This window comes from Toxotes jaculatrix, chromosome 3 (assembly GCF_017976425.1).
Source record: "Toxotes jaculatrix isolate fToxJac2 chromosome 3, fToxJac2.pri, whole genome shotgun sequence".
Classification (NCBI taxonomy): Eukaryota; Metazoa; Chordata; class Actinopteri; family Toxotidae; genus Toxotes; species Toxotes jaculatrix.
The window spans coordinates 10,470,113-10,497,596 of record NC_054396.1 but is presented as its reverse complement, the minus strand read 5'-3'; the positions used below and the strand labels follow the sequence as shown (position 1 = coordinate 10,497,596).

The 27,484-nt window shown below is 40.4% G+C and overlaps 4 protein-coding genes across 6 annotated transcripts in view; 2 read left to right on the top strand and 2 right to left on the bottom strand.

Moving 5' to 3' along the window:
- Positions 1-12,656, top strand: part of stx18 (syntaxin 18) — a 17,741-nt gene extending 5,085 nt beyond the window's left edge. Inside the window, exons 2-11 of the mRNA XM_041034694.1 lie at positions 5,385-5,452; positions 8,387-8,502; positions 8,765-8,842; positions 9,031-9,097; positions 9,220-9,311; positions 10,041-10,135; positions 10,552-10,610; positions 11,106-11,175; positions 11,282-11,362; positions 11,477-12,656. Of these exons, the coding sequence (XP_040890628.1) occupies positions 5,385-5,452; positions 8,387-8,502; positions 8,765-8,842; positions 9,031-9,097; positions 9,220-9,311; positions 10,041-10,135; positions 10,552-10,610; positions 11,106-11,175; positions 11,282-11,362; positions 11,477-11,572 (822 nt within the window). The 3' untranslated portion in view covers positions 11,573-12,656. The remainder of the gene's footprint in view (positions 1-5,384; positions 5,453-8,386; positions 8,503-8,764; positions 8,843-9,030; positions 9,098-9,219; positions 9,312-10,040; positions 10,136-10,551; positions 10,611-11,105; positions 11,176-11,281; positions 11,363-11,476) is intronic.
- Positions 12,610-26,434, bottom strand: LOC121179716 (neuronal vesicle trafficking-associated protein 1-like). The gene is made up of 7 exons (XM_041034693.1): positions 26,333-26,434; positions 25,510-25,632; positions 18,063-18,399; positions 17,591-17,744; positions 17,189-17,305; positions 15,531-15,641; positions 12,610-13,969 (listed from the first exon to the last, which is right to left on the bottom strand). The coding sequence occupies exons 4-7, from the start codon at positions 17,717-17,719 to the stop codon at positions 13,769-13,771; spliced, it is 558 nt and encodes a 185-aa protein (XP_040890627.1). The 5' UTR covers positions 17,720-17,744; positions 18,063-18,399; positions 25,510-25,632; positions 26,333-26,434; the 3' UTR covers positions 12,610-13,768.
- The window catches only part of tacc1 (transforming, acidic coiled-coil containing protein 1), a 27,878-nt gene continuing 21,841 nt past the window's right edge, over positions 21,448-27,484 (top strand). The window contains exon 1 of one of the 2 annotated variants that reach the window (XM_041034688.1): positions 21,448-21,585. Coding sequence is in view for 1 of the 2 variants with exons in the window: in XM_041034687.1 (XP_040890621.1) it covers positions 25,656-25,726 (71 nt within the window). In the remaining variant the exon portion in view is untranslated. Of the gene's footprint in view, positions 21,586-25,574; positions 25,727-27,484 lie in introns of those variants that run through there. The other variant, XM_041034687.1, reaches the window with a different exon arrangement.
- The window catches only part of aggf1 (angiogenic factor with G patch and FHA domains 1), a 5,790-nt gene continuing 5,012 nt past the window's right edge, over positions 26,707-27,484 (bottom strand). For both annotated transcript variants that reach the window (XM_041034690.1, XM_041034689.1), the window contains exon 15: positions 26,707-27,441. In XM_041034690.1, coding sequence (XP_040890624.1) covers positions 27,202-27,441 — 240 coding nt within the window. In that variant the 3' untranslated portion in view covers positions 26,707-27,201. The remainder of the gene's footprint in view (positions 27,442-27,484) is intronic.

Sequence of the window (27,484 nt, the reverse complement as noted above, 5' to 3'; positions counted from 1 at the left end):
GGCACACAGGTAAAAACATGCTCACAGACAGCTGTTTGAACCAAGTCTATACTGACTCAGCACTGTAGCCATGGGGAAGTGATTTGCAGGGATCACCCTGAGATGAACGAGCTGCTAAATGGTCTCTTTACCATTTGGCCTAATCTCTGCGCTGTTTTCCCATGAAAGCCAGGCAAATTGAATTTTGAGTCATCTGCTGTCAGGCCCAAGCACAATCTTGATTTCGTTTCACTGCGTGCATCAAAGTGGTCTTTGCATGATTCATGAAAACAAAAATAAAAAAGGAAAAAGTGGTGAAACGCAGATTTACAGATGTATGTCAAACTCTAAATCACAAGATGGACACCAGATACTCTGCAGACTAAATTGTTTAAGCGGAACAAAAGTAATGTTGAGCTCAATAGACAAAGGCTCAATTTAAACATTAAAACATGCAGCAAAACTGAAGCAGCAGCTGTTGATCCTCTTTAAAGAATGTTGTAAGGCTCTGTTTTCAGACAAATCATAGTTATTGTGATTTACTATCGCTGAAGTACTACCAATGCACATGACAGCAGGCTGCATACTTGACCCTGACACTCCAAAACACAGAGTCTGAACCATGAAACTACAACAGATGTGTACTCATCAAACAGATGACAGCTCTAAATGACACTAGGGTGCCTCTTATAATAGATTAAGATGTTAAGTGGAAGAAGGCATGGGATATTAATTATGTAATGTCATTTCACGTTGATACTGAATACGTCAAGTGAAAAAACTTATAACATTAAACATATGGTTTTGTTTGGCTTTTTACTTGTGGTAATTGTTCATCTATAGTAGATCAAAGGCATTGTTTAAGGCAAAGGTCATCACAAAGGGAGTTTGGTTGCTGCATTAGAGGTGGAAACTTCTTAATTCTCTGTTTTTAATGAGGTTTGAGATTTGAAATATTGTTAGAATCTGTCATCCAGACATACACACTTGGCTTAGTTTCTTTCTCCATTCCTCAAATTCTTAAAATGCTTTATTTAAATCAGTCATGCTGTTTTAGATTTTTTAGATTCACCGTGTTTCTGGTTTCAGTCTTTATGTAAAGTGCTTTGAAATTTAGAGTCAAGAGAGAAAGGGTGTTTTTTGGCTCAAAACTCTTGATATACCAAATTTAGCATAGTTAGTTTTCATTAATAGGCATATTTGATACTTAGTGGCAGGGATATGGTAAAATCCCACAGATTGTCACAGATATGACAATTTTATAGATTTAACTTTTGGGTATTACCATCACATCACATAATTTTTTTTGTTTTGTTTTTATCTGAATTATGCTGAAAATGGGTAAAACAATGCTGAAACTGCAGGTACATGCAGGTGAAATTACCAGAGAGAAATCAAAAACCAGGTGTGTGATGAGCTTTGCCTCTCACCATAACACACTCCAAAAACATGACTGTAAAACATGTTCATATTATTCAGAAATAAAGAGCAAGAATGACAAACAGTACTGTTGCAGTATTACATAATCACGTTATTTAAAGAACTGCGACACAAACCACTGAATATATCGCAGGTAATACTGCGCTTGGTATTGGGGAATAACTGCAGCTTCTTCTATTTGGCAGACGTTGCCCATTACTTGAATTTCATGAGCAGTATACATGGATACAAGGTTTTGTTTGCTTTTCTAAATAACTACTAACGTCTGTCTGATTCTGACTCATCACTGGATGTCACCTGTTGCCCCTTCGCACTGGCAACATTGCTCTTGTGTTTATTCATATATTTTGTCCACTGAAGCGTCCAGGTTTTTTCGTTAGATAAATGTAGCAGCTCCAGCCAATACATCTGTTTCACATGAAATTGATTGTTGAAATGTGATGTGATTGCTTCGAAATGCAGCAGCGTAGTTTCCATTAAAAATCTGTCCAAAACAGACTTCAAGAACTGTCAAACCAGTGATGTCACCAACACAGTCCATCTCGCTGAGCGTCAGCTGCACGACATTTAGAGATAATAACTGGTCGCTTATTGAATACTTTTAATTTGATGTAAATGTGAGAAGATTTAGAGGTGTGACACAGTCTTGCAATACATAAGCTGTGCTGTAGTTTTGTCAGCTTTTTAACCTTAATAATAATCATGCAGCCTTAACTGGTGTGCCGTTGTGTCACAAAGTCTTTGCTCGTATCGTTCAGACTGCTCATAAATAACCCAACAATAAATGGTTTTGTAAGTTGACATGTTGCATTCATGCATATTCTGACTTGCATGATCAAAAATGACTGAATACTAGAGCTGCTTATTACAGCTTTGAAGATAACGAATGAATGAACTATCCAGAAAAAATCCTAACACATAAATACAAGTTTAGCACATATCAAAAAGGGTCAAAGATTCTCTTCATAAGTAATCTTAAAAGCTTTGTTTGATGGCTCCTTTTGTTGTTTATAGATCTGACTAAAGAGTTCTAACTGTGAATATACATAAGAAGACACAACTGAGCCCATTAGAGAGTCAGACATAAACATGATAATAAAATCAGCATGTGGCACAGTCTTCTCCACTGAAACATCCTTTCTGTATCAGGCCCTCATACCTAAACACAACATAGCATGGCGTCAGTATGGATAGCCTTCGGTCAGGACACACAGGGGCTTAAACCAAAGCAGGGCAGTCATCATCAAATTCTGTCAGTTACCTGGATTTAACAAAACAAAGAGCCATCCAAACTCTTTGGAAATCTGCTAGCTAAGCCTTTTCTCTTTTCTTCCTCATAATAATCCCCCCTGATGGTTTGTTTGGGCTCAGTCGGGGCTGGAGGGAAGCAGGGGGAAGGAGAAAGTGAGGAGGTAAAGTGGGGGTCTTTGATGATGACGAGATTAGATGTAGCCCGGCAGACTGTCTCCTCCTGCCTTCCCTACGAGCTCTGCCTCACACACACACACACACCTATGGCTGTTGCACGTTAAGCGTGCACACACTCACATATACCCACACATATACGGTGAGCCGCATGCACAGGGCCACCCCCTTCCTCATTGTTGAGGAATTACTTGCTCTTTAGGGTCTTAAGTTACAAGAGCAATTGATCCCTCTGACCCCCTGCAAACCCTTGAGGTTGTGCTGGGAATCCGAGCTCCAATGTATACACACAGGAGACGGCTCAACCCCCAGAGCAGCACTCTTGACACTCCCCGGCACCCCCACAAAACACACACACACACTCTCTTCTCCTACTGGTTTGCTCTTTAAATCAGCATGTTCCAATGTTGAGGATTTAGCCCTGCCTGCTGGTCAAAAAGGTTCAGTGCCATGAATGCAGTTCTTCAAGTGAATACAGTTTGTATATAAATAAAAAGGCTCACGCCAAGTGCTAATTGCAAACAGAAAATACAGTTTATAGTAAAAGATAAATTAGTCATGCCATGTAAGAGGTTCTGTTTTCCACTTTGTGGCATGTCAAGGCTAGTCTGAAAAAACTGAAAATTACTGAAACTCAAAAATGTGCGTCCACAGCAGTTTTCCTGGTTTATAAATAACAATTATACCACTAGAGCTGATTACTTACATTACTTCTGAAGATGAAGACTTAATAAGATGCCAGCATGACAGTCACCTAACCATGCTACGTCTTAAGCATCCAAAGCTCTGTCAGCAAATAGCAAAAAAAAAATGCTCATTACAAGTTCCAAGAGACCAAGGCTGGTCTCTTCTTTTGTCTGACCAAGTCCAAAACCAAAAGATATTAGGTTTATTATCATGGAAAACTAAGAAAATAAAGATATTCATATTTTCAATGCTGCAACCATGAACTTTGGATATTTGAATTTACTTAACTCATTAGTCTATTATTAAAATATTTTGATTAACTTTCAATCAGCTGACTTATCAATTAATCAACCAATTGTTCTCGCTCAAGTTATATCGAACTTTAAAGAACTTTAAAATGAATTGTTCATCTAGGAGGTGAGAACTAACACATATCCACCATTTCACTTGACTTTCTCTATTAAAAACAAAAACAAGGACTATAATTTGATAAACACAATTTAACAATAACCTTTACTCACATTGAACACTGTCACTACTCTAAGATACATATGTGAGTGACTACACTGATGCTGCAAGACAACCCATTCTTTCCAACTGAAGATCGCCAAGAACATTTTAAAAAGGAGGCTATTCATTGGAGGTTTTATGGCCGTAGGTTTGGAAAATTGTACCAATAAAGTGTCAGTAGTTTGGGACTCACAGTAGCTCGCTTCAAAGTTTTCTCATTCGCTGAGACACTACATTACGTCCAATGTTTTGAAAGACTTTGAACCATAAGAAAGGTTCTCTTCTCCCCTGAATCCCTCTCTAAGCTCAACTGCTCTGAACAACAATTAACTCTTGACCTCTAATAACTGTATTATTACAAGGGTTGGCTTGCCCGAGTTAGCATGTGCCCCACAGCAGTGTTTTACGTCACTGAGTTACTCTCTAAACCAGAGAAGAGAGAGCTTGGTTTTTAACAAATTGCTCAGCTCTGTTTATCTTGACACCTTCTTTCAGCGTTGAAAAACTTGTCCTTTTTTTTCAAACGTCAGCTCAAATAAAACACTGCTTCAGGTCACCGTGACGCTAGGAATGAATGTTTAGAGACATTATTAGATGGCTGGTGCCAGGTTACTCCTTACAGCCAAGGCAATTTGATAATTGAGGCTGTTAGAGTGAAAAGGCTGAAGGCCGAAGACAGCGTCATTACGCTATCAAAATAATCTCCTATGCTCTGGGGTCGCTGTCACAGTCAAACTCTGTGTCATTTTTCAATCCTGGGCTTGTCTCAGTTCTGTCTTCTTCTGGATCTCACAGAGCCTGCTGTGTGCACATTCACACCCACTTTCTTTTTTAATATTTGACCGAATTACAGGAGCAAATATTGGATTAAACCAAGTTTCCTCTGGCTTCCCTGTGCACACATACACTTGGACATTTTCTCAGTGATAAATAGTAACAGATCATGAATTTAAAGCTTATTAGCGATCGGCCTGTCAGTGCTCTGTATGCAGTAGCTCATGGCTTTATTTATGAGAGCTGTTTGAGGAGGAAATTGCAGGTCTGATTTTTGTGTGTCCCAGACTTGATGAATTGTCAAAAGTAAATATTGAGAATTCACAGGGATAGACAGACATTGGCCGCCTGTCACATCCAATAAATATTAAACTTTACATTTACTCTGGCTCTGTCTAAATGTAGTGTGGAGAAAATAGTTTCCTGGTACACGTCTAAAAAGTCTTTCTTAAGCGGTGTTTACATTGTTGACATATTTGAAGGAGCAACTGAGGCATCGCATTTAAAGAGACTCATTGAGGTGAAGGTAATGAAGTCAAATAATGCTTCTTCTCACTTTATCTTGGCAGATCACGAACATCACCAAACTCAAAGACTTTCTGCTGCAACACAGGAAAGATTACGTGAGCGCCGGAAGGTAAGCCTCACCAAACAGTCGCCATAATCCACCACAATCAACAACAGCAGCAGGAAAAACCCACCAAGGCTGCAGGGGAGGGACGAACACTTAGATTCTGACGAAAGTCAGAAGGGGTTAGAGGTCAGGGTTATTTGATGGGGACTTTCAAATATGTCTTTAGTGTGTGTGTGTGTGTGTGTGTGTGTGTGTGTGTGTGTGTGTGTGTGTGTGTGTGCTGCAGGGGCTTGCTGCTGGCACAAGGTCAGCAGCGAGTAGGGTGGTCTTTAGCGGCAGGCTCCAGTCTAATTGTCTGGAATAATTGAGCTGCAACCAAGTGGAGAACAAATCACGCCCTGGGACTAATCCAGGCCTTCCTCCCTTCAAGGCCCCCTCTGTGTTCTGTAGGTGTGGGTGTGTGGAGAAGCCCGTGTTTTGTTAGGTTTGTTGATAAAGTCCCAACAGAACACATTAACAAACATTAGAGATGTCAGTGGGTGGAGTGCAGTAGTATTTAGTGGTGGGAAAATCCATCAAGATGCCATCACTGGTATGTGCACAAGTCTCGTCTACGTTCAGCCACATCATTAGCCGTTCCTTTCTTCCAGTTTTCTTATTTTCTTCCCTTTTTCTCTACACACCATTTGACTTTGCCTGAAAGAATAATTACGGACTGTCGATTATGACTTAGACTGTGGATTATAGCTTGTGATTATTTTCTTTAAAAACTAGTGACAACACATATTCCCAGGTTCCAAGGTAACATCTTCAGGTAGATTATTCTGGACAGCCAACAGCCCAAACCTCAAGGATATAAAGATGTGAAACAGAGAAAAGCAACAAACTGTCACACTTGAGAAGGTGGAAAGAGAACTTGATTTCTTAAAGCATGAAAATAAATATCAGACTAGTTGCTGGTCAGTCTTCTTTTGATCAGCTCACTGTTTCAGCTCTACTTCAGTTATACAATCATTTCAGGCATCAACAGTGATTGTGCTGCCCTCACCAAGCGTACCCTTGCGAGGCTAGACCATAGACTGTATAAGACATGGACGTAGCACCCGTGACATCACCCATTGGTTTCGGGAGAGTCGACTTTGTGACCAAACCATGGGCATTTGAGCTGCGCCATCTTGGATTTTAGTGGGAGTGTACTTTCCAGATTTGGCGGAGAGGCGGTTACTCTACGGGTCAGCCGGCCAAGAACCCGCCCACTTAGCTCAGAGCAATATTTAATATTTACCGGCTTTCACCGCTGCCTCCATCCACTATCTACTTACAGTTACAGCAGCACACAAACAACAGCAGGCGCTTACTGACGGAGCTGCTCTGTTCATGCAATGTCGGACTTTTTAAACAGAAAAATTAGACGAAATAAAATTGTAGCCTAGTGCTCCTGCAATAAACGGACTCTGAGAGCACGGAACACACCGCAACAGCGTTCCAGACTCCTTCGACGGTCGGTTAGTACAGTCTACACTACAACAAGCCATACTGTCACAAAAACCTATCCGAACATAGGCAAACAAACACGGACACTGCAGCCCCTGTCAACCGCTGGAGGTAGCTGGAGGCCTCTGGATGTAGCCGCCTACCCCAGCCGATGCTTTAGCAAAGAGCTAACAGCCAGTGCCTGTCTGTGGAGCTGTCGCTCAACGTAACCACGCCCTAATTTATGTAAGAATTTGGAAATGGTACAAAAAAAATTCCACCGCCCCAACACACAGTGTTCACAGAGGTGGAAACTATCAACAGAGACCAAAAACAAAAAATGTACCAGGCTGTAAATATCTTTTTTTTAAGCTGTAAAGTTGGCTATTTTAACATGGGGGTCAATGGAGAATTGCTCACTTCTGAGGCCAGCCCCCAGCGGCAGCCGAGGAACTGCAGCTTTTTGAACGCGGAAGTGATCCTCACTGCTGAAACCTACAATTCCCCTTGGGCCAGATAACATCAAATGATGAATGCGAGGCGACTTTTCATGCTTCACTTGGTCACAGACACACACCGTCATTTATTTTGTAAAACTGAAATACAACAGAAAAAACAACACAAATCCGCAATATCCGCACAAAATCGTAAACAACAGTACACAAGTAAAATGGAGCTAGCAAGCAAGCTAAACTAAACAATACGCAAGTTAGCCGCTAACATTAAATGCTAGAAACAACACGCTAAACTTACCACTTAAAACTATACACATACAATACTCACAGACTGTAGTGGTCACAGGCTGAAGCGTGTGTAAACACATTCACCAACTTTAACAACGCGACTCTTCGTTACCGTCTTTTCTCGTTCACTCAGGTAGTGTATCTAAGCGGAGCGGCAAAGATGCCATTTGTAATATTGACAAGAAGAGCGCTCACTCTGTCGCCGTTTTCAAGACCCAAGAGAGGAACCGAACACTCACTCTGACACAATTTTCATGAACTAAAGAAAAATATGTCTTTTACATTTTTACACTTTTTAACACTTACCACTTATGAATTTTTATATTATTTTTAATCTAAAGACAGCATGGTGATGCTTTTGCAAGAATCACCATAATTAATCCAGTCACACTAATTCAAAACTCAGTCTAACCAGTCAAAATCACCTTCACTCCAGAACAGAATCAGAGCTGTCTCAGGGCCAGGGTCTTCTCTAGACCTGTCGCTAAGGGGCGTTGTTGTTGCTTCTTAGAAGTCCACCAGAGGGAGACATTAATTCTCAAGTCCACATTACGGCCTGGCAGCATGACAGTCCTGGGTTTGAGTTGCAGTCATGTTCGTTCCTGTGTGGAGTTTAAAAAATGAAGGTAGACATGAATTAGGGAGTAGGAAGACGTCTTTAGGCGAATTTAGGCCACTTGTAATAAATAGGTGCTTTAAAGAGTCTTTATTAGTGTAAATGCGCAACTTCTGATACATAAAGCATTTAAACTTACTGTGCTTGTTCTTGTGTGTTCTGCAGTCTGATCTCGTCAGATCTTACCCGTATGACGGACAATGAAAGAGATCAGATTGACCAGGACGCTCAGATCTTCATGAGGACCTGTTCTGAAGCTATCAAGCAGCTACGCAATGAAGGTGTTGTATTACTGTACACCTAATGAATTACAAATATTATTAGAAATGTCCTTTTAGGTGCTGCTAGTTTAGTGTAACATGAAAGACATACATGAAAGATACAGCTCAGATTTTAGTTTTTAAACTCATCTTCCAGCTGTGTTGACTTACAAAACATCAACAGTGAGCTGAGAGGAAAGTATGTTTGTGTTACTTTTGGGCAGTATATCAAAACCAGTGAGTTTATCTTTAATAAGTGAATGTGTTATTGTTGTCAATGTAGCAGAGAAGAAGGTGACATCAGCCCAGATAAAGGAGCACAGAGGGGCAGTGCTGGACCTCATTGAAATGTATCTGAAAGGTGCGTTTATTCAACTCATTACAATTCAGACAGAACTTGTCTTCTACAAAGTCCTCTGTGGACTGTTTTGTATGCATCCATTTGTTTATCTTAAGGACATTTACTGGCTAAGAAAGTGATGAATGTGAACCCAGCACGTCGTTGCATTGGTGTCACTGTGAGCTGTACATATCTCTTCTGTCTTAAAGGAGTGTGTAAGCTTTACTCTGAGCAGAGAGCAATCAGAGTCAAGAGAATGGTGGACAAGAAGAGACTGTGAGTGTTGGCATAGATTAAATTCTGTGCATACCCTATTTACAAAATGTATTATTTCTTAATATCATTTTAGGACCATAGTGACTTAAAATACTTTTTGCTTTGGATTCACTTGGTTTCAGGTCAAGACTGGCACCAGAACACCACAGTCGGGTGGAGAAAACACGAGAGGTGGAGCCCACAGAGGAGAAAACTGTCAAGGAAGAAAGCTCTGGTAAGTCAGTGAGTCTCCTGAGACTGTATTTCTGTCATAGCAGAAATACTGGCACAAGGAACCTTTCATAAATCACATCTTCGCAGCTGCAGTTTTATCAGTAGCCTCTGATTTGAAAAGTGTTGTGTCATTAACACATGATGATCAGTTGTGGGTGCTTTGATTAAATCACATCCAATAACTGGTAGTTCTACAATTTCATGTGATCCAAGCCAACAGGATTTGACCAATCTTTAACATGTACAGATACACAGATAAATACAAGCTTTCAGTCCTCTCTATATCAAATATCAAAGTAAGGACATTATTATGTGAGCCATTGAAACTGCTTCTTCAACCCTTTCATTACTTCAGAAAAACTAAGAAAAGGCACCAAAATAAGTGTTACACCCTTTAATTGTCTTTCGTTGTAAAAGTTTCGAGTTATCAGCTGTGCATATTGCTATCACTGTGTTTCAGACTGAGAAACGTGTCTCATTATGTGTGGGAAAACATGGTAACTGGACTTTTAAGTAGCTCCACAAACCCATTCAACATAAAAAGGCTTGTCAGCATTTGCCTCTGGCAGCAAAATTGCTGTGCTGTATGTTGTCACCTTGCCACTGAACCTCCCAGAATACAGAAATATTCCAAACAAGCGATTCAGACAATCTAAGTGAATGACTGAGGAAATGTTGGGAGTTCTTTGCAGCTACATGAAGCCCTTTCACTCTGTTTTCCTTCCTGTAGAGAGGAGTGTGTCGGAGGTCCTGGACAACACTGTGGAACACCTGTGGGAGGAGGGCCGAGTGGAGGATGAACTTTCTCCTGAGGAGATCCAGATGGTAGGGCACCTCAGACATGATTATTTATTATTCATGATGTACAGTATATGCAGATCTGTATGATTCAGATGTGTTTAATGAATGTATAGCTATTCTTAGATGAAATCTAAATGCACATGGACTCAGTAAGGCACATATCTATTGCTTTACCAAGGAGGTTTTGAGGGAGAATTAAATTTGTCGAAGTCCAAATAAAAAACTAATTTGGACTTTTGAGTTATTTATCATTACAAAAATAGCACAGTCAGTCAAGTATATTCTCACACAAGCAATAACTTAAATTAATTTAGCCTTTTTGCTGGATGGGTCCCTTAAAGGTTCCAGTAACACAGCATATGCAAAGTTGTTGTTACACTGAATTAACATCTGACGTGTACATAAGTATCACTGATGAGGTGCCGTGTGTTTCTGTCTAGTTTGAGCAGGAAAACCAGAGGTTGGTGAGCGAGATGAACAGCCTGGTGGATGAAGTGAGGTGAGCCTCCCTCAGCACATATTCCTTTCCCTTTTTAATAAGTCTGGTCCGAGCAGCATGACCTATTACCAGGGGAAGTCAGTTATTTCATTCTGTTCACACATCAGTGTTGTGAATCAGTGATATGAGCGGTACAATTATTTACTGGAGGCCAACTACAGTAATGCAGAGACAGTTACTTCCCCTCCCACTAAATTACATGCCCCGAGAGAATGAAATGCCAAATGAGCAAGACAGGACTTACATGAAACACCAGATGTCGATCCAGACGGGATTAAAATGACCCAAGGACATAGGTGTTTGCAGATTAAATTATTACCATGTTTGCCAGAGAAAATCACTGACATGTTTGTTCCAGATGGAACAAAACTTCTAAGGTCCTAAGGTGAACACCAGACCTGCCCCGGTAATGCTAATGCCATCTGGAAGGGCTTAAATATGCTAGGCACACCGTTTTCATGGGATATTTCACGCTCCCCTTTTTGTGCCCATCAGGCAAATCGAAGGGAAGGTGGTGGAGATCTCTCGACTTCAGGAGATCTTTGCTGAGAAAGTCCTGCAACAAGTGAGCTGAGTTCCTCTTCTTTCTTCCACCTGGCCACTTAAATGCACAGTATTTTGAGAATAAGTCACACATAAACTGATACTGTCCATCTCTCTGTCCACGACAGGAAACAGAGATAGACAGTATTCATCAGCTGGTTGTGGGAGCTACAGAGAACGTGAAAGAAGGCAATGAGGATATACGAGAGGTAACGCTTGCTTGATGAAAAAAACAGTACTTATAAATGGTTTATATTATGTTTTCCCTTGGTTGGTTTTAATAAATCTGATTAGTAAAATTTTTTTCTATCTTCTATCACAAGGCAATTAAAAACAACGCTGGCTTCCGGGTATGGATCCTCTTCTTCCTTGTCATGTGCTCTTTCTCTCTCCTCTTTCTGGACTGGTATGACAGCTAACACAACCGCCAGCGTGGACTCAAAGGAAACCGCCTGGCCTTGGCACATATTGGTTATTTCATTAAAAAGTCACGACAACACTGAGACTGGTTGTAGTTTCCCCACGGACAAGTTATTCTTCATGAAGATTCTGGATCCAAGTGGAGATGGCAGTTTGTCCTTCTCAGATCATAACTACGTGTTAATCTTTGTCCAGTGCTTTTAGGGCTGCTTCAGTGTTTAAAAGCACCTCTGTGAAGGCCAACTTCTAGGGAGCACTGTATCCACTTTAAGTGTGTGTGTATGGTTGGACAGTCTGTCTTTCTCTACCACTAAAGGGAGTGATAATGGTTTGATTGGCTGCAACTATTTTTGTTTATCTGACTGAAAAAACAACAGATTTTGGTTTTTGTTGATCCCACTTGGAACCAACTTTAATGCACTAGGATATCGTGTAGACTTGCATCTTGTCCTTGCAGTCTGATGTATTTAAATCGGTTACAAACTTGTGTCCCTCATCGACGTTTAAGTTATATTTCACTGTCAAGCCGTTTAGAATGTTTTGCTTTCCAGGCAATTATTTGATATCTATCACAGTATAACTGTACTGACACACCACTCACATTCTAGTAAAACTAAGCAATATTCTTAATTAAATTCTGTATCTTTCTTTACCTCGGGACATTTCATAAGAGTTAATACATTTCAAATTTATGTCAAGCCTTCAGATAACATCAAGAGCAGCAGAAAGCCATGGCCTGTCTCAGTTTGTGTCAGCCAAAGAAATGAGGCTGTCGACATGAGATTTGATTCACACAGCCCCCTGATATTTCTGCTAATCTGTTTATTAGGATTAACCTATATTCTAGTGAAAGTGGTACAGCGCTTAGAACGGTTTCTTTGATCCTATCTCAAGAGAACATGAACTGTTAACGGTATTTTATTTTCTGCTCTATGGGAGTTTCAGCTTTACTGACAAGATTTACTCTTAAAATAGTTAAAGAAAATGTTCTTTCACATACATGGATTCCACTTGAACATTGGTGTGAAATGTGGGCACTTTATTTCAGTTTTTCATTTAACATTTTTTATGTAGCAAATGCACTTCAATGGTAATCATTACATTGAAAAAAAGTACTTAATTTGTGACGGTTTAAGTTAAATGACAAATACAGAATAAAGCAACAGGACAAGCAACTACTGTCAGATTGTTCCACTACATCAACCTAAGTCTAGCATCTGCGATGGCTACCAATGGCCATCTATGGTGACATTAATCAACGCGAAGCATTGCACAATACAGTGTCGTCACTAGCAATGCAAAAACATTCAATAGAGTAGCATAAAAGTTATGCTATTAAAAGTAACCACTGAATAAATCTTGTGTAGCCAGCAAAGAAAAGCACGTGGTGGTCACAAAGAGTTCAAATGAATGGAGACAATCATTAATGCTGGTTAAAAAGACTTGATGCGGCAAATACGAAAAACGCCTTAACAGCACTATATGCAGAGAGCATTATCGGCTGAATCAAAATAATACGATTAAAATAGTTGGGGGGTTTTTTCTGCTGGTTAAAAGGTTTCTTCTAGATCAACCCTCATTTATTCACAATATCATGACAGTAAAATATGTTGACACAGATGACCTCAGTGGCAAATATGCTGCAAACTTGCTGGACCTCATGAGGTCTGACATGCGCTATCAGTACTCGATGTATTGGAAAAGAGAGAGGTTCAAAGCAAACTATCATTTTTAGAGTCGTGCGTGCATGTGCGTTAAAACAAGCGACGCAGACAGGAGATGGTTCACAGTCATTTCACAATCTGAGTACTAAAGTGAGTTCTCTTACATATGTGTATGTACAAAGACAGTGAGTGTGTGTCGGTGTTTGTGTTTCTGTGGCGTTCTCCACACGTTTGCCACCCTGTTTTGAAGTGTAAATAAATAACAACATATGCTATTCAAACAAACCACGAATCCACCCAACATTAAGCCTTCGCCTTAATGAAAACATGTTCAAAATTTCCACATATTTCCTGCTACAGTACACACCAGCTGACCATACTACATCAACAAGGCAGCATAGCACCTCAGGAAAGAGAAGTTGATTTTTCACCCACAGAAAGCCACGGGACTCTGAGGTTTACTTGAATGGCACAACCATATTATTTATTTTTTTCAGCAGCAGGTGAGGCCACCTCCTGATCCCAGGTTGGTTAAGCCAGTTTCTGTGCCGTCTCCGTCTCCTGCTGGGTGACCTTCTCCTCAGACATGATAGTCATCCATGGTGATACTGACCGAGTGATGGTCTGCTTGGCTATGTTGTAGTGGTTGATGAGGGTAAAGAGGCGCCCACGGCCCCCAGGGCCCTGAGGGGGGTAGCTGCCATACATCCCGGCCGGCATGCAGCGTCCTTGCTGCTCCACAGAGGAGAAGATTAAAAATACCAAGAGGTGATATATCAGTCAATCTGCACTATGATTAAGTGAACAGAAAGCCACAAGGTGTGAAAATTACTATAAAGGAAAGTATAATAACATTCTGAGACAAACTGTGATTCACAGTTCACAGTTACATGAGAAGAAAGCTGAGATAAAGGTGATAAAATGGAGCTGTGCCATTAAGCAGCAGAGCAAAAACGGACCAGAAAAAAAAAATCAATACAAGCTAAAATTCATTATCTAATCTATACAGGTGACTGTCAAGATGGATAAGGCGTTCAGGGAAAATAAGCCAACACTCAGTAACCTTAACCTGACCACCACAGAGTTTAAAGTGAGACCACTGACGCTACAGGAGACAGTGTATTACACATGCTAGCTGTTTGCTACTGTTTAGCATTTAGCCATAATGTTAAGTTATTAAAACAGCAACAGAAGTGGAAAAAAAATAGTAAGTAATAGCATTAGTTAGTAATGTTATAATTAGTTGGTAATAAAGTAAGAAAACTTAAGAATATGTGTAATACAGTAATATTTACTAAAATTCTGCTAACATTAGCCTGTGATCATACAATAGACTGTATAAGACATGGACGTAGCACCCGTGACGTCACATATTGGTTTCGGGGAGTCGGTTTTGTGACCAAACCATGGGCATTTGAGCTGTACTTTACATAATTGAGAAACCGCCCACTTAGCTCGGAGCAAATCCACTTACAGTTACAGCAGCACACAAACAGCAGCAGCCGCTTACTGACGGAGCTGCTCTGTCCATGCAATGTCGGACTTTTTAAACAGAAAAATGAGACGAAATAAAATTGTAGCCTAGTATTCCTGCAATAAACGGACTCTGAGAGCACGGAACACACCGCAACAGCGTTCCTAACATTAGCTGCTCCGGTCCTCTATCTGTATCAGCAGCGACCATAAATGGGCATTTAAGTCATAAGCCAGCAGCAAAATATGCTAATACATGCTAATTACTGCAAACATCCAGGTAAAATAGTGAGAAATTTACTTACCGAAAAAACTGCAACACAGACTCCTTAGACGGTCGGTTAGTACAGTCTACATCACAACAAGCCATACTGTCACAAAAACCTATCTGAACAAACAAACACGGACACTGCAGCCCCTGTCAACTGCTGGAGGTAGCCGGAGGCCTCTGGATGTAGGCGCCTGTCTATGGAGCTGTCACTCAACGTAACCACGCCCTAATTTATGTACGAATTTTAACCCCCCCCCCCCCCCCCCCCATTGGCTATTTTAACATGGGGGTCAATTGAGAATTGCTCACTTCTGGAGCCAGCCCCCAGTGGCAGCCGAGGACCAGGTATTCTAAGGTTGTAGCAGAAAATCCCTTTAGCGTGTTGAACTAAGTGATAAACCTTATTTATATACAATGCTAAAAATGCTTTATAAAATCAAGGACAAAGGTTTTCTGATGTAAAATTTAAACAGTAAAGTGGGACAATGAAACGAACATATATATCAACATCAGACAGGGTCACCAACAATGATGCTCGTAAGTGTTTACCGTGTAAACAAAGCTGTCAGGGCAAGGCTGCTCGTACTGGTAGACCTTGTAGACGACCAGGAATACCACACACACCAGGAAGGCCAGGGCACAGATCACCAGCAAGGTCACCTTAAGGAGACACACAACAGCTTCTTTGTCAGCATGAGACACATGTGACAGCTCAGCCTATGAAAATGGCACATGTACTGTAACAGAGTGGAATTACAAATTTTACTTTCAGGTCATTTTCTCAGTTCCTTATATTACAGATCAAACAGAAGTGCAAGGCTGCAAAACTGAAAGAAAAATATCCATGGAAGAGTCGCACACTGGCGTAAGTGAGGGGAGTACCAAGTTATACAGTATATCTGAATTTGTGAGCGTATATAGCAGTGACTAACAGTCATTCAGAGCTACAGGATATTCTGCCTGTAGTAACTCAATAGGGAAATGGCTTGTGTGACCATCTGTACAGCCCAGCTCTCACCTCTCAGGGGAGTTATGTAAGAGCTAGTGTTGTATCTGGGATGTGGGAGGGTGATAAGACAAGGTGTGGGAGAAATTGCCTCATTATTGTCGACGATGTTGAGCCCCAAGGTCTGCGAGTATACGAGTCGATAGAAATGAATTTGCTTTTTTGCTCAAGTGCTTGTGAAGAAATTTGGATTATTTAATGCAACATCAGAGAAACTGTTCTATATTAGTGTGATTAAACAGTTGCAACAGAAATTCTGGTGCAAATATTGACTTTCACTGAATGCTGTCTGCTGTTTTGAGGATTTCTTAGATGGGGATCGAGACGCTTTGTATCCAAGTACTCTTTGTACTATATCCCAGTAAATTTTGATTATTAGATTAACAGCATGTATCATTATGAATCAAAGAATATTCTTTTTTATGTCTGTGTGAATCCTGCAGTTGAACAGCAGACAGTACAACACGTATAAAGCAAAGCAACAGAAGCTTATGAAAGAGGCTTTCTGCGATGAAAGGGCTGCCTGCAGCATTTCAAAGCACCAATGTGAGGATACAAGCTGTGTTCTCAGAGAAAGTCATGTGCCTTTTTGGCTTTTAGATGTTTGAGAATTAAAGCTCAATTCCTAAAGGAGGCTTGACAGTTTCATCTGTTGATTTTGAACGCAGAGGGAGAGCAGTGCAAACTCTGCATGCAAAGAATGCACAGTTTGATGAATCTTAAAGGAAGCCTTTTACATCTGCAATTCAGTCACCCAATCAAAGCTGGAGCCAGGGTTGTGTTTTTACATTTTCTTGTACAAAATCACGTTTTAATGATCATTCTATGCCGTGTGAAGAGCTAAACACATCTGTTAGCCAGAGGGGCTTTAAACAAGGTGGGAGAGAGATGCTGCCGTTGTGGGCAGCTGAATTAATGAGAATTTCAGGGCGGGGTTAAGTGGATCATTATGAATTATGTCTTCCTGTGTAGCCCGGCAACATGACAGGCAGCACAGGGCACGAAGGTGACCAGAGCAAAGAAGCCACAGAGTATTATTTGGATTGGAGAGGCAATATTATGACTGCAGTGACAAATTTCCCAAGCTGCTGAGAGACAGCCGTCTGCTCTCTGCCGTATGTATATGTGTGGAAGTGTGAGATATTGGAAATGGGATGATGAATGCATGAAATGCAGACAAAAGCAGCCACATTATTCTTACTTTGAGTCGATCAGATACGCCTTCAATGATGCTTATTGAGAACTCTGCGATTTTAGGAGATCGTAGCTTCCCCTTCTTGCTCTCGCCATCATAGTCCGCCTTTGTCTTCACCACCACCTGGAAAAAACACATTAACACACACAGCATACACATAAGAGAGGATCTAATCAGCTTACAGTTATGTTATAGCGTCATGACGAAATGAGAGTCCACATAAGCAAGATGGGTGAAATTGTTATTAATTATTATCTGTACAGATGAACACTGGTCATACCCCCCCCCCCCCCCCCCCCCCACAAAAAAAGAAATGTTTCCTTAATTGGACTAATTGGAATGGTTGGAGTACAGCACAGGGGCCCTCACTGTGAGTCTTGAAATCAATAGAAAAATATCAAATCTTACCTTATCTGGTGGAGGAAACTGCAGCTGACTGGCATCTAATGGTGTTATAAGAGGGATGGTGTCAAATCCGTCTTCAGAAACCGCCTTTCCATTATTTTTCTCGCTGAAATTATTCCCCAGTTTAACCATTTTCCCTGCCCGAAGAAACACCAACCTGAGAGGGGGAGAAACGAGCGGTTATTACGCCTAAACGAAAGCTTTTGTCCTCTACCCCTATGTGATTGTAAAGGAAATCGTTCAAAGAAACATTACATGTAGATTTCTTTTGTTTTTTTTTACACATGCAAACAACAGAGCAAATCTAACAACAAAAAAAAATGATGTGCATGATGTGAGGTGCTTTATGGGCCATGAGAAAGCCTGTTAACCATAAAAGCGCAAGAGAGGACACGCAAGGCTTCGACAAAATGAGACTGATGCATCACCGTGGAAACATAAAATAAAATACGATTCACCGCATCCGAACACTTACCAGCTCAGCCGAGTCGCCTTTTGAATCAGTGTATTTCTCCTGATGTGGTGACTTTTTGTTCCAGCGCCGGTGTGTGTCAGTGTGTGTATGTGTGTGTGTGCGTGTATGTGTGTGTGTTTTTTTTTTTTCTTTCTTCCTTTTTTTTTTTAGGTGTGACGCAGCCGATTTGCGGAGAGCTGGTGCACAATATGGCCAGCTGGGTTTGTGCGCCGCGTTCCCTTCGAGCTGGATGCTGCTGCTGGCGTCTGGCTGCACTGCAAGTGATGTAACATCCTCATCGCATCCATCCATACACATACTGTGATCAGTGGCAGTGGACCCCGGAGCCCATAGACACCTTAAATTTAGAAAAACATTCAGAAACAATCAGTATGTAGAGTATGTATGTATGTATGTATGTATGTATGTTTGTGTGTGTGTGTGTGTGTGTGTGTAATCCAGGTAAATAAAGATTATTTTGTGGGGCAATTGTGTAAATGATGCAGCTGTGTACATCTAGAACATTTCAATTTGTTTTCAGCATACAGCCAATAGATGGTGTCTCCTGCAAAATAAACTGGTTTCTGTAATCTTTCATTTCTTCTGGGTTTTTATAACAGATTAAGTGGAAGGTAAACTGACATAAATTCATAGGCTATAAAAACTGAAGTCATCTGGAAATAAAGCATTTGAAAGTAAAGCATTACACAAGTCTCAAAGAAAATATGGATTTAGTGTATATTGGTGGCTGACTGCCTGCATGATGATAATTTATAAAGCTTCTAAAAACTTGGCTTCAAATATTAAAGCAGCTATAATCAGCATTTTTAATAAATGTGAAAGGAAGTTGCTCCTGCAAAACATTATCACCCAAATATGCAGCTCCCCCTGACTTTACTCAGCTCTACTGCAAGTTTTTGTTTCGCTAATATTACCTGTCTGGCCCAAAACAAAGCATACTGTTGTGGTTCACTCTCACTACTCTCACAGTGCCATCTTCAGCTACAGCAGACAGTTGTTGTCAGCAAAAAAAACACTAAAAACCCACTGTACACTGCCTTGCCAGCACCAAATGGCAGACAAACACAGTTAGTGACTAGCTAATGAGTGGCACAGTGGTGCCACAGTCTAGATAAACAACCAGATATGTCCCTCAGGAGTTGGTAGAGACCAAAAACAGAGCTAAAATAGAATGAATATTGGACTTACATTTGTAAACCTGACTCCAAATAAATGCATATGTTGCTCCAAAACTGCTGTATGTAGCCTATATGCAGGCTAAAAAGCAATAATACAGAAAATCACAGCCACTACATCAGGAGTGTGGGAGTGTGGTTTGATCAGATTTGATGTGATAATGATTAAACAACCAGTCAAATGTCACCAGAGTAGTAGTGATTAGTGCAGAGATGATTGGTGACATTTCATTTTCTAAAGGAGTCCCGCCCACTTCAAACCACTGAGAACAACAAAGGGACAAATCAAAAATTAAAAAAATTCTCACATCAAATAAGCAGAACTGTTATAAGCTCATCAGAAGGTAGTGTGTTAATGTTGGATCCCATCACTCTTGATAAGAAGCTGATTGAGAAAATTAGTTTTCAGGGCCTCTAACAGACAGGAAATATATTAATTGGCTCAGTAGTTACAGACTTTTATCTTTTCACTGCACTACAGTGACTGTGTCACCTGTACTGATTTGGTCATACTGTGTGTACCATCACATATATCAGATTTGCCTATAATAAAAAAGGAAAACCATCATGCCATCAATCAGCCAGATATCCAAAAATATAGGGATCCATTAGGCTCAGATACAATATACTCAAATAATCACTTTGAATTATTAACAAACGTACCTCCAAGGATACAGAACATAATCCTAGTTAAAATACACGACTCTTTGATTTGACCAAGCCCTTTATATCTTCGCATCATGTATCTAGAAGTGGTGAAATGAAGCTGTGTCTGTGCATATTATGCAGTGGCCCGTTGCCTGGCTACAGTGTGAATGAAAGGGGGTATGGAGAGGATGCATAAATGATCAAGTCCAGTCTGTTAATCCATAGTGACAAGGAAACAGCAGAGGAGAAAATGACAGTGATCTCATCACACACTGAGACAGAAACCGTGGCTCTTTAGTGGACAGGTGACTTAGCCTGGTGGCTATGACAGCTGCCAAGTCTCCAGGTGATTATGCGATGAGTCTATGGTACGAAGTCATTAGCTATCAGATTTCTCCTCCCTGGGGCCCAAGAGGTGAAGTTATGTATTTCCTGAAATTAAATACTGCATGATGAGGAAGTGTGTGCAGTGACACAGCTTGTCATTGTAGACAATATTGATTTAGATGTGAAAAAGCACCTGAGCTGTATCAAATTAGGTATTGCATTGATGGTTGATAAATCCAAACCCCTTTTTATTTAATTGCACCATATTTAAAACTTTCAGTGAGATACTAATGGATTTTATTGTAATTCCACTTCAGACCCATTTGATCTACATCATTAGGTTTGATAATACAAATGAACAGCAAATGAGCAGCAGCAGCAGAAGCAGGAAAATGTGTAGCAGGGATTTCTGCTGCAGTTGCCTTCTGAGGAAAAAACACTAGAGGGAGACACCAGATCAGTCATTTACAACTACAAATGCTCTTGTTGAGTGTTATGATTCTTTGATGAATTATTGTGTGATCATTATCATCACTGTAATCAACTGTGCGATTATGATACTCAAGTCAAACTCTGTTACAGCATCCTGCATTCAAAATACAAGTTAAGTAAAATTACTAAAGTATTAGCACCCTAAGATGTTTAAAGTATAAAAAGTAAAAACACATGTTAAGTAGAATAACCCATATCAGAATAATGTATCTGTTATATTGGATGAGAGCTGCTGACGTATTAAAGTGTACATCACTTTAATGTTGCAGCAGATGAAGGTTCATTTAATTTGAATTACTTCATTCACAGCTGAGCAGCTTGTGAATGTAAAAAAAAAAATAGGTTAAGATAAGACTTGGTTGATCCCCTCAAGTACATTCACAAGCTGCTATAATAACACACCATTCTTTATTTGTTGATTCAATTTTGTACCGTTGTTCTGAATGTACCAAATGACCAGTAGCTAAATTTGTCAAATAAACAGCAGACAGTGGAAATGGACTTGTGTTTTCATTCACAAATAAAGTCAGCATTATGCTTGGAATTGACAAATACAACAACTAAAATGTCTTTATCTGTAACCTACATTGTGTAAAGTATGACTAAACCTTATATAGCACTGAAACTGCTGTGTCTTTAAAATCCACTCTGTTCTTGGCTCCTTGCCCAGAAAGTTCATTTCCCATTTCCCATCCAGCCACATGGACTAAGCTCCGCCACGCAGAGAGAACAAGTATTTTCACTCAGAGAGCGGCAACTCCAACAGCAGTCTGAACACTGACTCCCATAAGGACCTCAGTCACTGACCAGGGACTTAACATCCACTGCGAAGGACATCACAGCGGACCGGATAAAGCCTGTCAATTCTCAGAGAAGTCGAGGTATGATTTATACTCTAACACTCAAAGTGAGATGATTGTCTGCCAGTCAGGTGCACCGTTATTCATGCCATTATCTGCTGTTAGAAGACCATACAGTATGTCTGCTTTAGTAAACTGTAGTGTTAGTTGTCCAGTATTGATATGCTGACTTTTGGACAGTGTGTCAGATGACTTACTGAATGTGCTGTGTCTGGTTTAAAAGTCCTGCTGCCGTGCGGGAGCTATTGTCTTTTGCATAAACACAAAGCCCCTTTTCATGAATCTATAATTCCCCTCGCTGGTTGACCCAGCAGTTTGTGGTGGGTGTGATGTTCAGAGCTGCTGCAGCTCTGCTCATTAAAGCTTTTCTTGTGAGGACTTACAGTAGGTAAGGCAGGTTGCTGAAAGTTTGCCCACATGAGATTTTTTTTCTTTTTTTCCCCTAGAGGAAGAATTAGTCACAAAGATTTGAATGGAAAGGACTTTGGCAAGAACAATGAGGTTAAGACTGAAAGTTTGAGGGCTTGTTCAAGCTTCAGACTGAGCCAAATATTAAAGTTCTCACAGCAGGCAGCAGTGAGCAGCCTACATAAACAGGATGCTACAGCCTGCATACATAACACACTCTGGTTGAATGATCAGGCTGGGGCACAGGCACCACCATCAGCACTGCTGATGTAATAATCAAACTGAGATGTTTCTCTACAAACTGACCGGCTCGTTGTTGTGGACAACTTGCCCGGAGGCTGCATCATGTGAGCGATCGTGCTGCTGAGGTTTCTAGAGGATTTTCTGGGAAGATGAGGTCACAGGGAGACACACCCAGAGGCTCGGGGCTCTGAGCAGGAAAGGCCATGGGTGGAAGACATTCAACAGTGGCTCTGACTGAGTCATTTGCCCGGAGGAAGCTGTTTTGTTGGAATTTCCATTCAGTCTGGAGGAGAAGAATTTCGGTCTGGATGCATGACATGACATACGTGGGAAGGGTCGTTTCCCACTCAAAATACACAAACAGAAGCCATATGACAGCTCTAAAAGAAAGTGCTTTATTTTCACACAAACAATAAGTTTGCATGAGATTTCGTTTTCCAAATAGTTTAGTCTAATTTCTTCATCATTAATTAAAAAAAAAAAAAAAAAGCGTTTCCCTTGAAATGTGGTCGGAATGAGAATCATTTCCTCTCAGCTAAAAAGATCAAGTTGAATGACTTGTGATCTTTTTAGAAGCACTTAAACCACCACTTCCTGACCTCTCCTCTCCTCACATGGACCTTCTCATCCAACAAGTGCTCTTTTCTGAGCTGGACTCTCTTTTGACTGCCATCCAAGGATCACAGTCAACTTCTAAAATAGTACAATCTTGTGTTTTTCAGCCTGAGAGGTCTGTTTTGATTTGTAGAGGCTCAGATTTAGCAGTGTAGACGGACATGGTGGGGAGGGCTGACTGAGCCGGAAGTGAAGTGTGTGTTGGAAACGGGGGGAGGGGGGGGTTGTTGAGTCAACACAGGACTGTTCCTCTGACTTGTGTCACTTCTGGTCTCATGCCTCTCAATGGAATCACAGTCACAGACTGAGATTGCGATAACACAGAGTTAGAGGGGACAACAGACAGCCATGGTCTGGCTAAAGTGAAATGAAAGTGTGCTGAGTTTGGCTGGGGAGGGTGATTTTCTGCCTTTGTCTGGATCAAAGAGAGAATGTGTAACTGAATGAGACTTCACAAACATTATTCAATATCCTTTAGAAAGCGTTACCACAGTGGAATATTTACAGTATTATATCTAGTTATATCTAACATGTTAAAGAGCACAAAGGCATCAAAGTTCTGCTCAAAACACACTTGGTCCTTACAATCAAAACATACTTGGCAACTTCATTTGGAACCTCATTCATCCTGATTGTTTTCATCTTGTACAAAATGTTTCCCTCTTCATTTCCTGATCTGTACACCACATTTTTGCAATCCACTCACAGAGTGGACTGCAAAGAGACATCTCCCATCTATGTGTAAAGCTATTGTCTTCATTTTGTGTCTGTTTATGCGTACACCATATATTGCACAAGTTCTTATTCTGCCTCGCAGCTGTTTGAACCGCTCTGATAAACACATTGTTACTGGCTTCTCAAAGCACAACAAGCTGTGGTCAGCTCTGAGAAATGCAACACAGCAGACAAGCTCTAAACACATGCAACTCCAATTCAAGTCTTTTAAATAGTGAAACCGTCATGACGTATTTCTCACTGAACTGTTGTTCTGAGGTATATTTTCCAAAATTACAGGCTCCATTGACCAATGCTTGCAGCACAGCCTGGCCCAGCCCTTGACCAGAATGGAAAGCCATCGAAATGAATGAGGTCCTGTCCCATGTAGGGAAACTATGAATGATGATGATGAAGGAGTTGCTCTTACTATTATACCTCGTGGTTACTCTGACACACAGCAGGGAAAGACTACAGCACACAGACTCTGGTAGTGTTCACAGTCTACCAGTTGATGTCAGGCTTCACTTAATGACAGATCAAGACCAACCAAAGAATTAGCTTTCCACTTCTGATAAAATTGTTTTTTAAATAAAATCTTTAGATGATGAATCCAACTTTAACTCAATTCTATTTAACTGATTTAATTCAATGTTGTTTTATTTAATTTTATAATTTTAATTCAATTCTTAAATATCTTAAAGTGTCCATTACTAGTTTAACAGCATACTGAGAGTAAAATAAGCATTTCATTGTATGCTATATGTCGTGGCACTGTAGCTGTAAATTAAACCAGGCAAAAACACAAATTATGGCAAGAAGTTTCTTTCATCAGTAACATCTGACTTATCTTAACTATCGAGTTTGGGAGTGAGGACTGAATACCTGAAACACACCACTGTAACGAGTGAGTGACACACCTCTGTTATCTGCAGATATGACATGCTTTCTTCTTTGTCTGATCTTTTAAAAAAAAAAAACAACAAAAAAACAGTACACACCACAGTTTTTTACAAGTCTGTGTGGTTGGGTTTATGTATGTGTGGTATGACAGAGGGGATGACCTTTTCTTGCTCCTTGACCTTTGACCTGTGTTCAGCTCAAAGTTGGACAGGATGAAAAACAAGGCATCTTCAAGAGTCAGTAAAACCTTCCAGTTGGTTATAACTTTAAAAACTCTCATCACAGCTGGTAATATTTGACCTTTTATCTTTCCTGCTTCAAACCAAAATGTCCTCAAAAATATAGAGAACAAAACTAACAGTGAATGTGAAAACTGTTTCTGTCTGTCACATAACCCAGATTCTGTTTCAGTTTCAAACTAAAACTTAAAGAGAACTTGTTGCCACTTGCCTGTGAGAGTACAAGCCAAAGAAAAACAGTCAGCTCAGGAACAGTCACATTTTCTCCCAATGAGAAAAGTGAAGTGTACTCTCTGCAAGATTAACATGCACTTGCACAGATTACATAGCATCTATACACTCCACTGTTCAGTTTAGCATTCTGGAAAATGCATATCAACACGGCCTGCAGAACAGAAGAGAATCAGTTACTGGTATAATATCATTATAATGCAACACAACCATGGATAATACTCAAATCTGCTGATTTTATCCTAAGGCTTTAAGAATCACTTCACATTTTGCATAACTTCTGAAAAAAAAAACTGAAAGAACAGTGGCCCTGTGTTCCTCTGAATGCTCTCGCACTGTCAGGAACTGGTCAAGCCAGATCTCTCAAAAGCCCTGAGCCACATCTTCACACAAGAACAAATTCCCACTTTTATCTCATGACTCACAACATCTTTTTATGGCTGAGACTTTCTACCCAGTACAATACGGGCACACAGGAAACAAGCTGATGAACATTTATTACACTCCAGTATCAGCTGCTGAAAGTTTACTTCCACTCAATGACAGCAGGTTGAGGGAGGAGACTTGAGAAGGGAGGGACAAGAGGACCTACCTGTCGAGAGGAAGAAATCTTGACAACGGAGCACCACCTCTGCCCTCTGAACAGTCTCAGGAGAGTATGCGTACTAGCTGAGGGAAATACACACTTGTACTGGTGGCGGTGTCTGTCCATCGACTGAGGAGAGAGGGAAGATCAAAATGGGTGGCACAATAAGTCAGAAGAAGAGCAGCAGGCGAGCCAGCTCAAGGAGTCACACCAACAGTATCATGTGAGTCGTATCACTCGTTTGATGGGAGAGTTTTACAATGCAGTACAATCTATCAATTCATCTTTAATTTGTTGACTTAAAATCTGTGTTGCTTACAGCTGAACTAACAACGTGAGGCTTTTTAACTCTCACAAGTCAATATTTGTGAAGTTGTATGCAGTTACATTAATACATGGAAATATATATCATGTAAAATACTTGAGGCTACACTTGCATTCAATCTCCATCTGGTCTAAGGCTGGCCTGTGTCCAAGCGAACACTTGCACACACATGCAAATATTCACACACCCTCAAAGTGGATCCACAGTTAAGAGGGCATACAGATGGACTGTAAAATATGTTTGCTCACTGGCCTTACTCAAGTATGTGGCCGTGCATGTGCGTCTCTGGGTTTTTGAGCAAACACACCAATGACAATAAAATAGGATCCGATCTTACGTAATAAGCAGTGAATCAAACAGAACCAAAATGTTGAGCAGATGAAAGATTCAATGTGCAACAGTTTAAAAAGTGAGCAACTGTGACCGGTTTAACATGATCAGTTTATGGGATTGTCTGAACAGTCTCATCACAGTATGATCTCACTGTGAGAAATATAGCTTCACCGTGTCAATATTTGCTTGAGGCGATCCATGTCCTCTGTGCTCTGGGAGGCTCTGTGGCAGATCTGCCCTCTGTAGGCTGGACCACAGATACACTGAACTGTGAAACACTCAGGTTGATAACTGCACTCCTTGTGCTGTGGACTGTAAACATCCCACATTATTATTGTTCAGTTATTTAGTTTCGTACAAATGGATGGAAAAATTCATGGTGATACAATACTTCAGTAGTGCTCATTTAATCGATGAAAACTAGGACAAAGAAAATATCTGATGATGACAAAACTAAGATTAAAATTAATAAAAAGTTACCTTTGAAAAAGGGGAACAATGATGAGATGTACTTCATTTTCAATAACAGCTAAAGGATAATGTGAGACGGACAAACAGATTTTAATGCAGTCTTATTCAGTAACTTGCATACATCTGTAGAAACACACACTGTAGCAAAACAATTTCCTCCGCTGCCCAAAATATCTCGTTAAGCTGTTGTTGATTTAGCCACTTGACCTGTTGCACTACCATTTATTTAAAAAAAAACAAAAAAACGCTGCCACCTGTAAACATGATGACTGCACACAAAGATGGCGACAGCTGTGGTCTTATAATGCTTAGATGTTAAAAATTAAAAATGCATGAAAACCAGACTAAAGTGTCTTTAGTTTGTGTTGACTAAAGCTAGACACAGTCAAAAAAATCAAAATAATACAGTGTGGTTTTCAGATACCTTCAGAACATAGGGTTAGGCACTAAAAGAAAATTAGTGTAGACTTAATTTGTTGCTCTTCAGCCAACACACTAAAGAACAGACAGAGTCATAGTAACACTCAGCTCTTAATGTCCACAATAAATATATGCTCTGGCGCTGATCCCTAACTTTGGCTGTCTGTCTGTGTGTTTGTGGTCTCAGTCTCTTCTGCTCTGACCCAGGCTTTGGGTGACTTGTTCTGTGTTTTGTGTGCCAACATGTCAGGCTGGCATGAATCAGCGAATCTCTCTCGGGCTTTTTCCCAGTTCTTCTGAGACTTTGATCGACTCATAGAGACATTGTCTACCGACATGGTGGCTCCAGCTCCCAAACCTGACTGAGACTTTCTGATTTTCAGTTCAATCTGTAGGGAAATTAATGAAAAAGAATGACAAATTATTTTGCTG

Coding starts and splice junctions, on each gene's coding strand:
- LOC121179716 (XM_041034693.1), bottom strand. CDS start 17,719: ATGGTTAAACTGGGGAATAATTTCAGCGAGAAAAATAATGGAAAGGCG. Junction 15,642..17,188: donor GCGTATCTGATCGACTCAAA/GTAAGAATAATG, acceptor TGTCTCCTTAAG/GTGACCTTGCTGGTGATCTG. Junction 13,970..15,530: donor CTGACAGCTTTGTTTACACG/GTAAACACTTAC, acceptor TCTGTGGAGCAG/CAAGGACGCTGCATGCCGGC.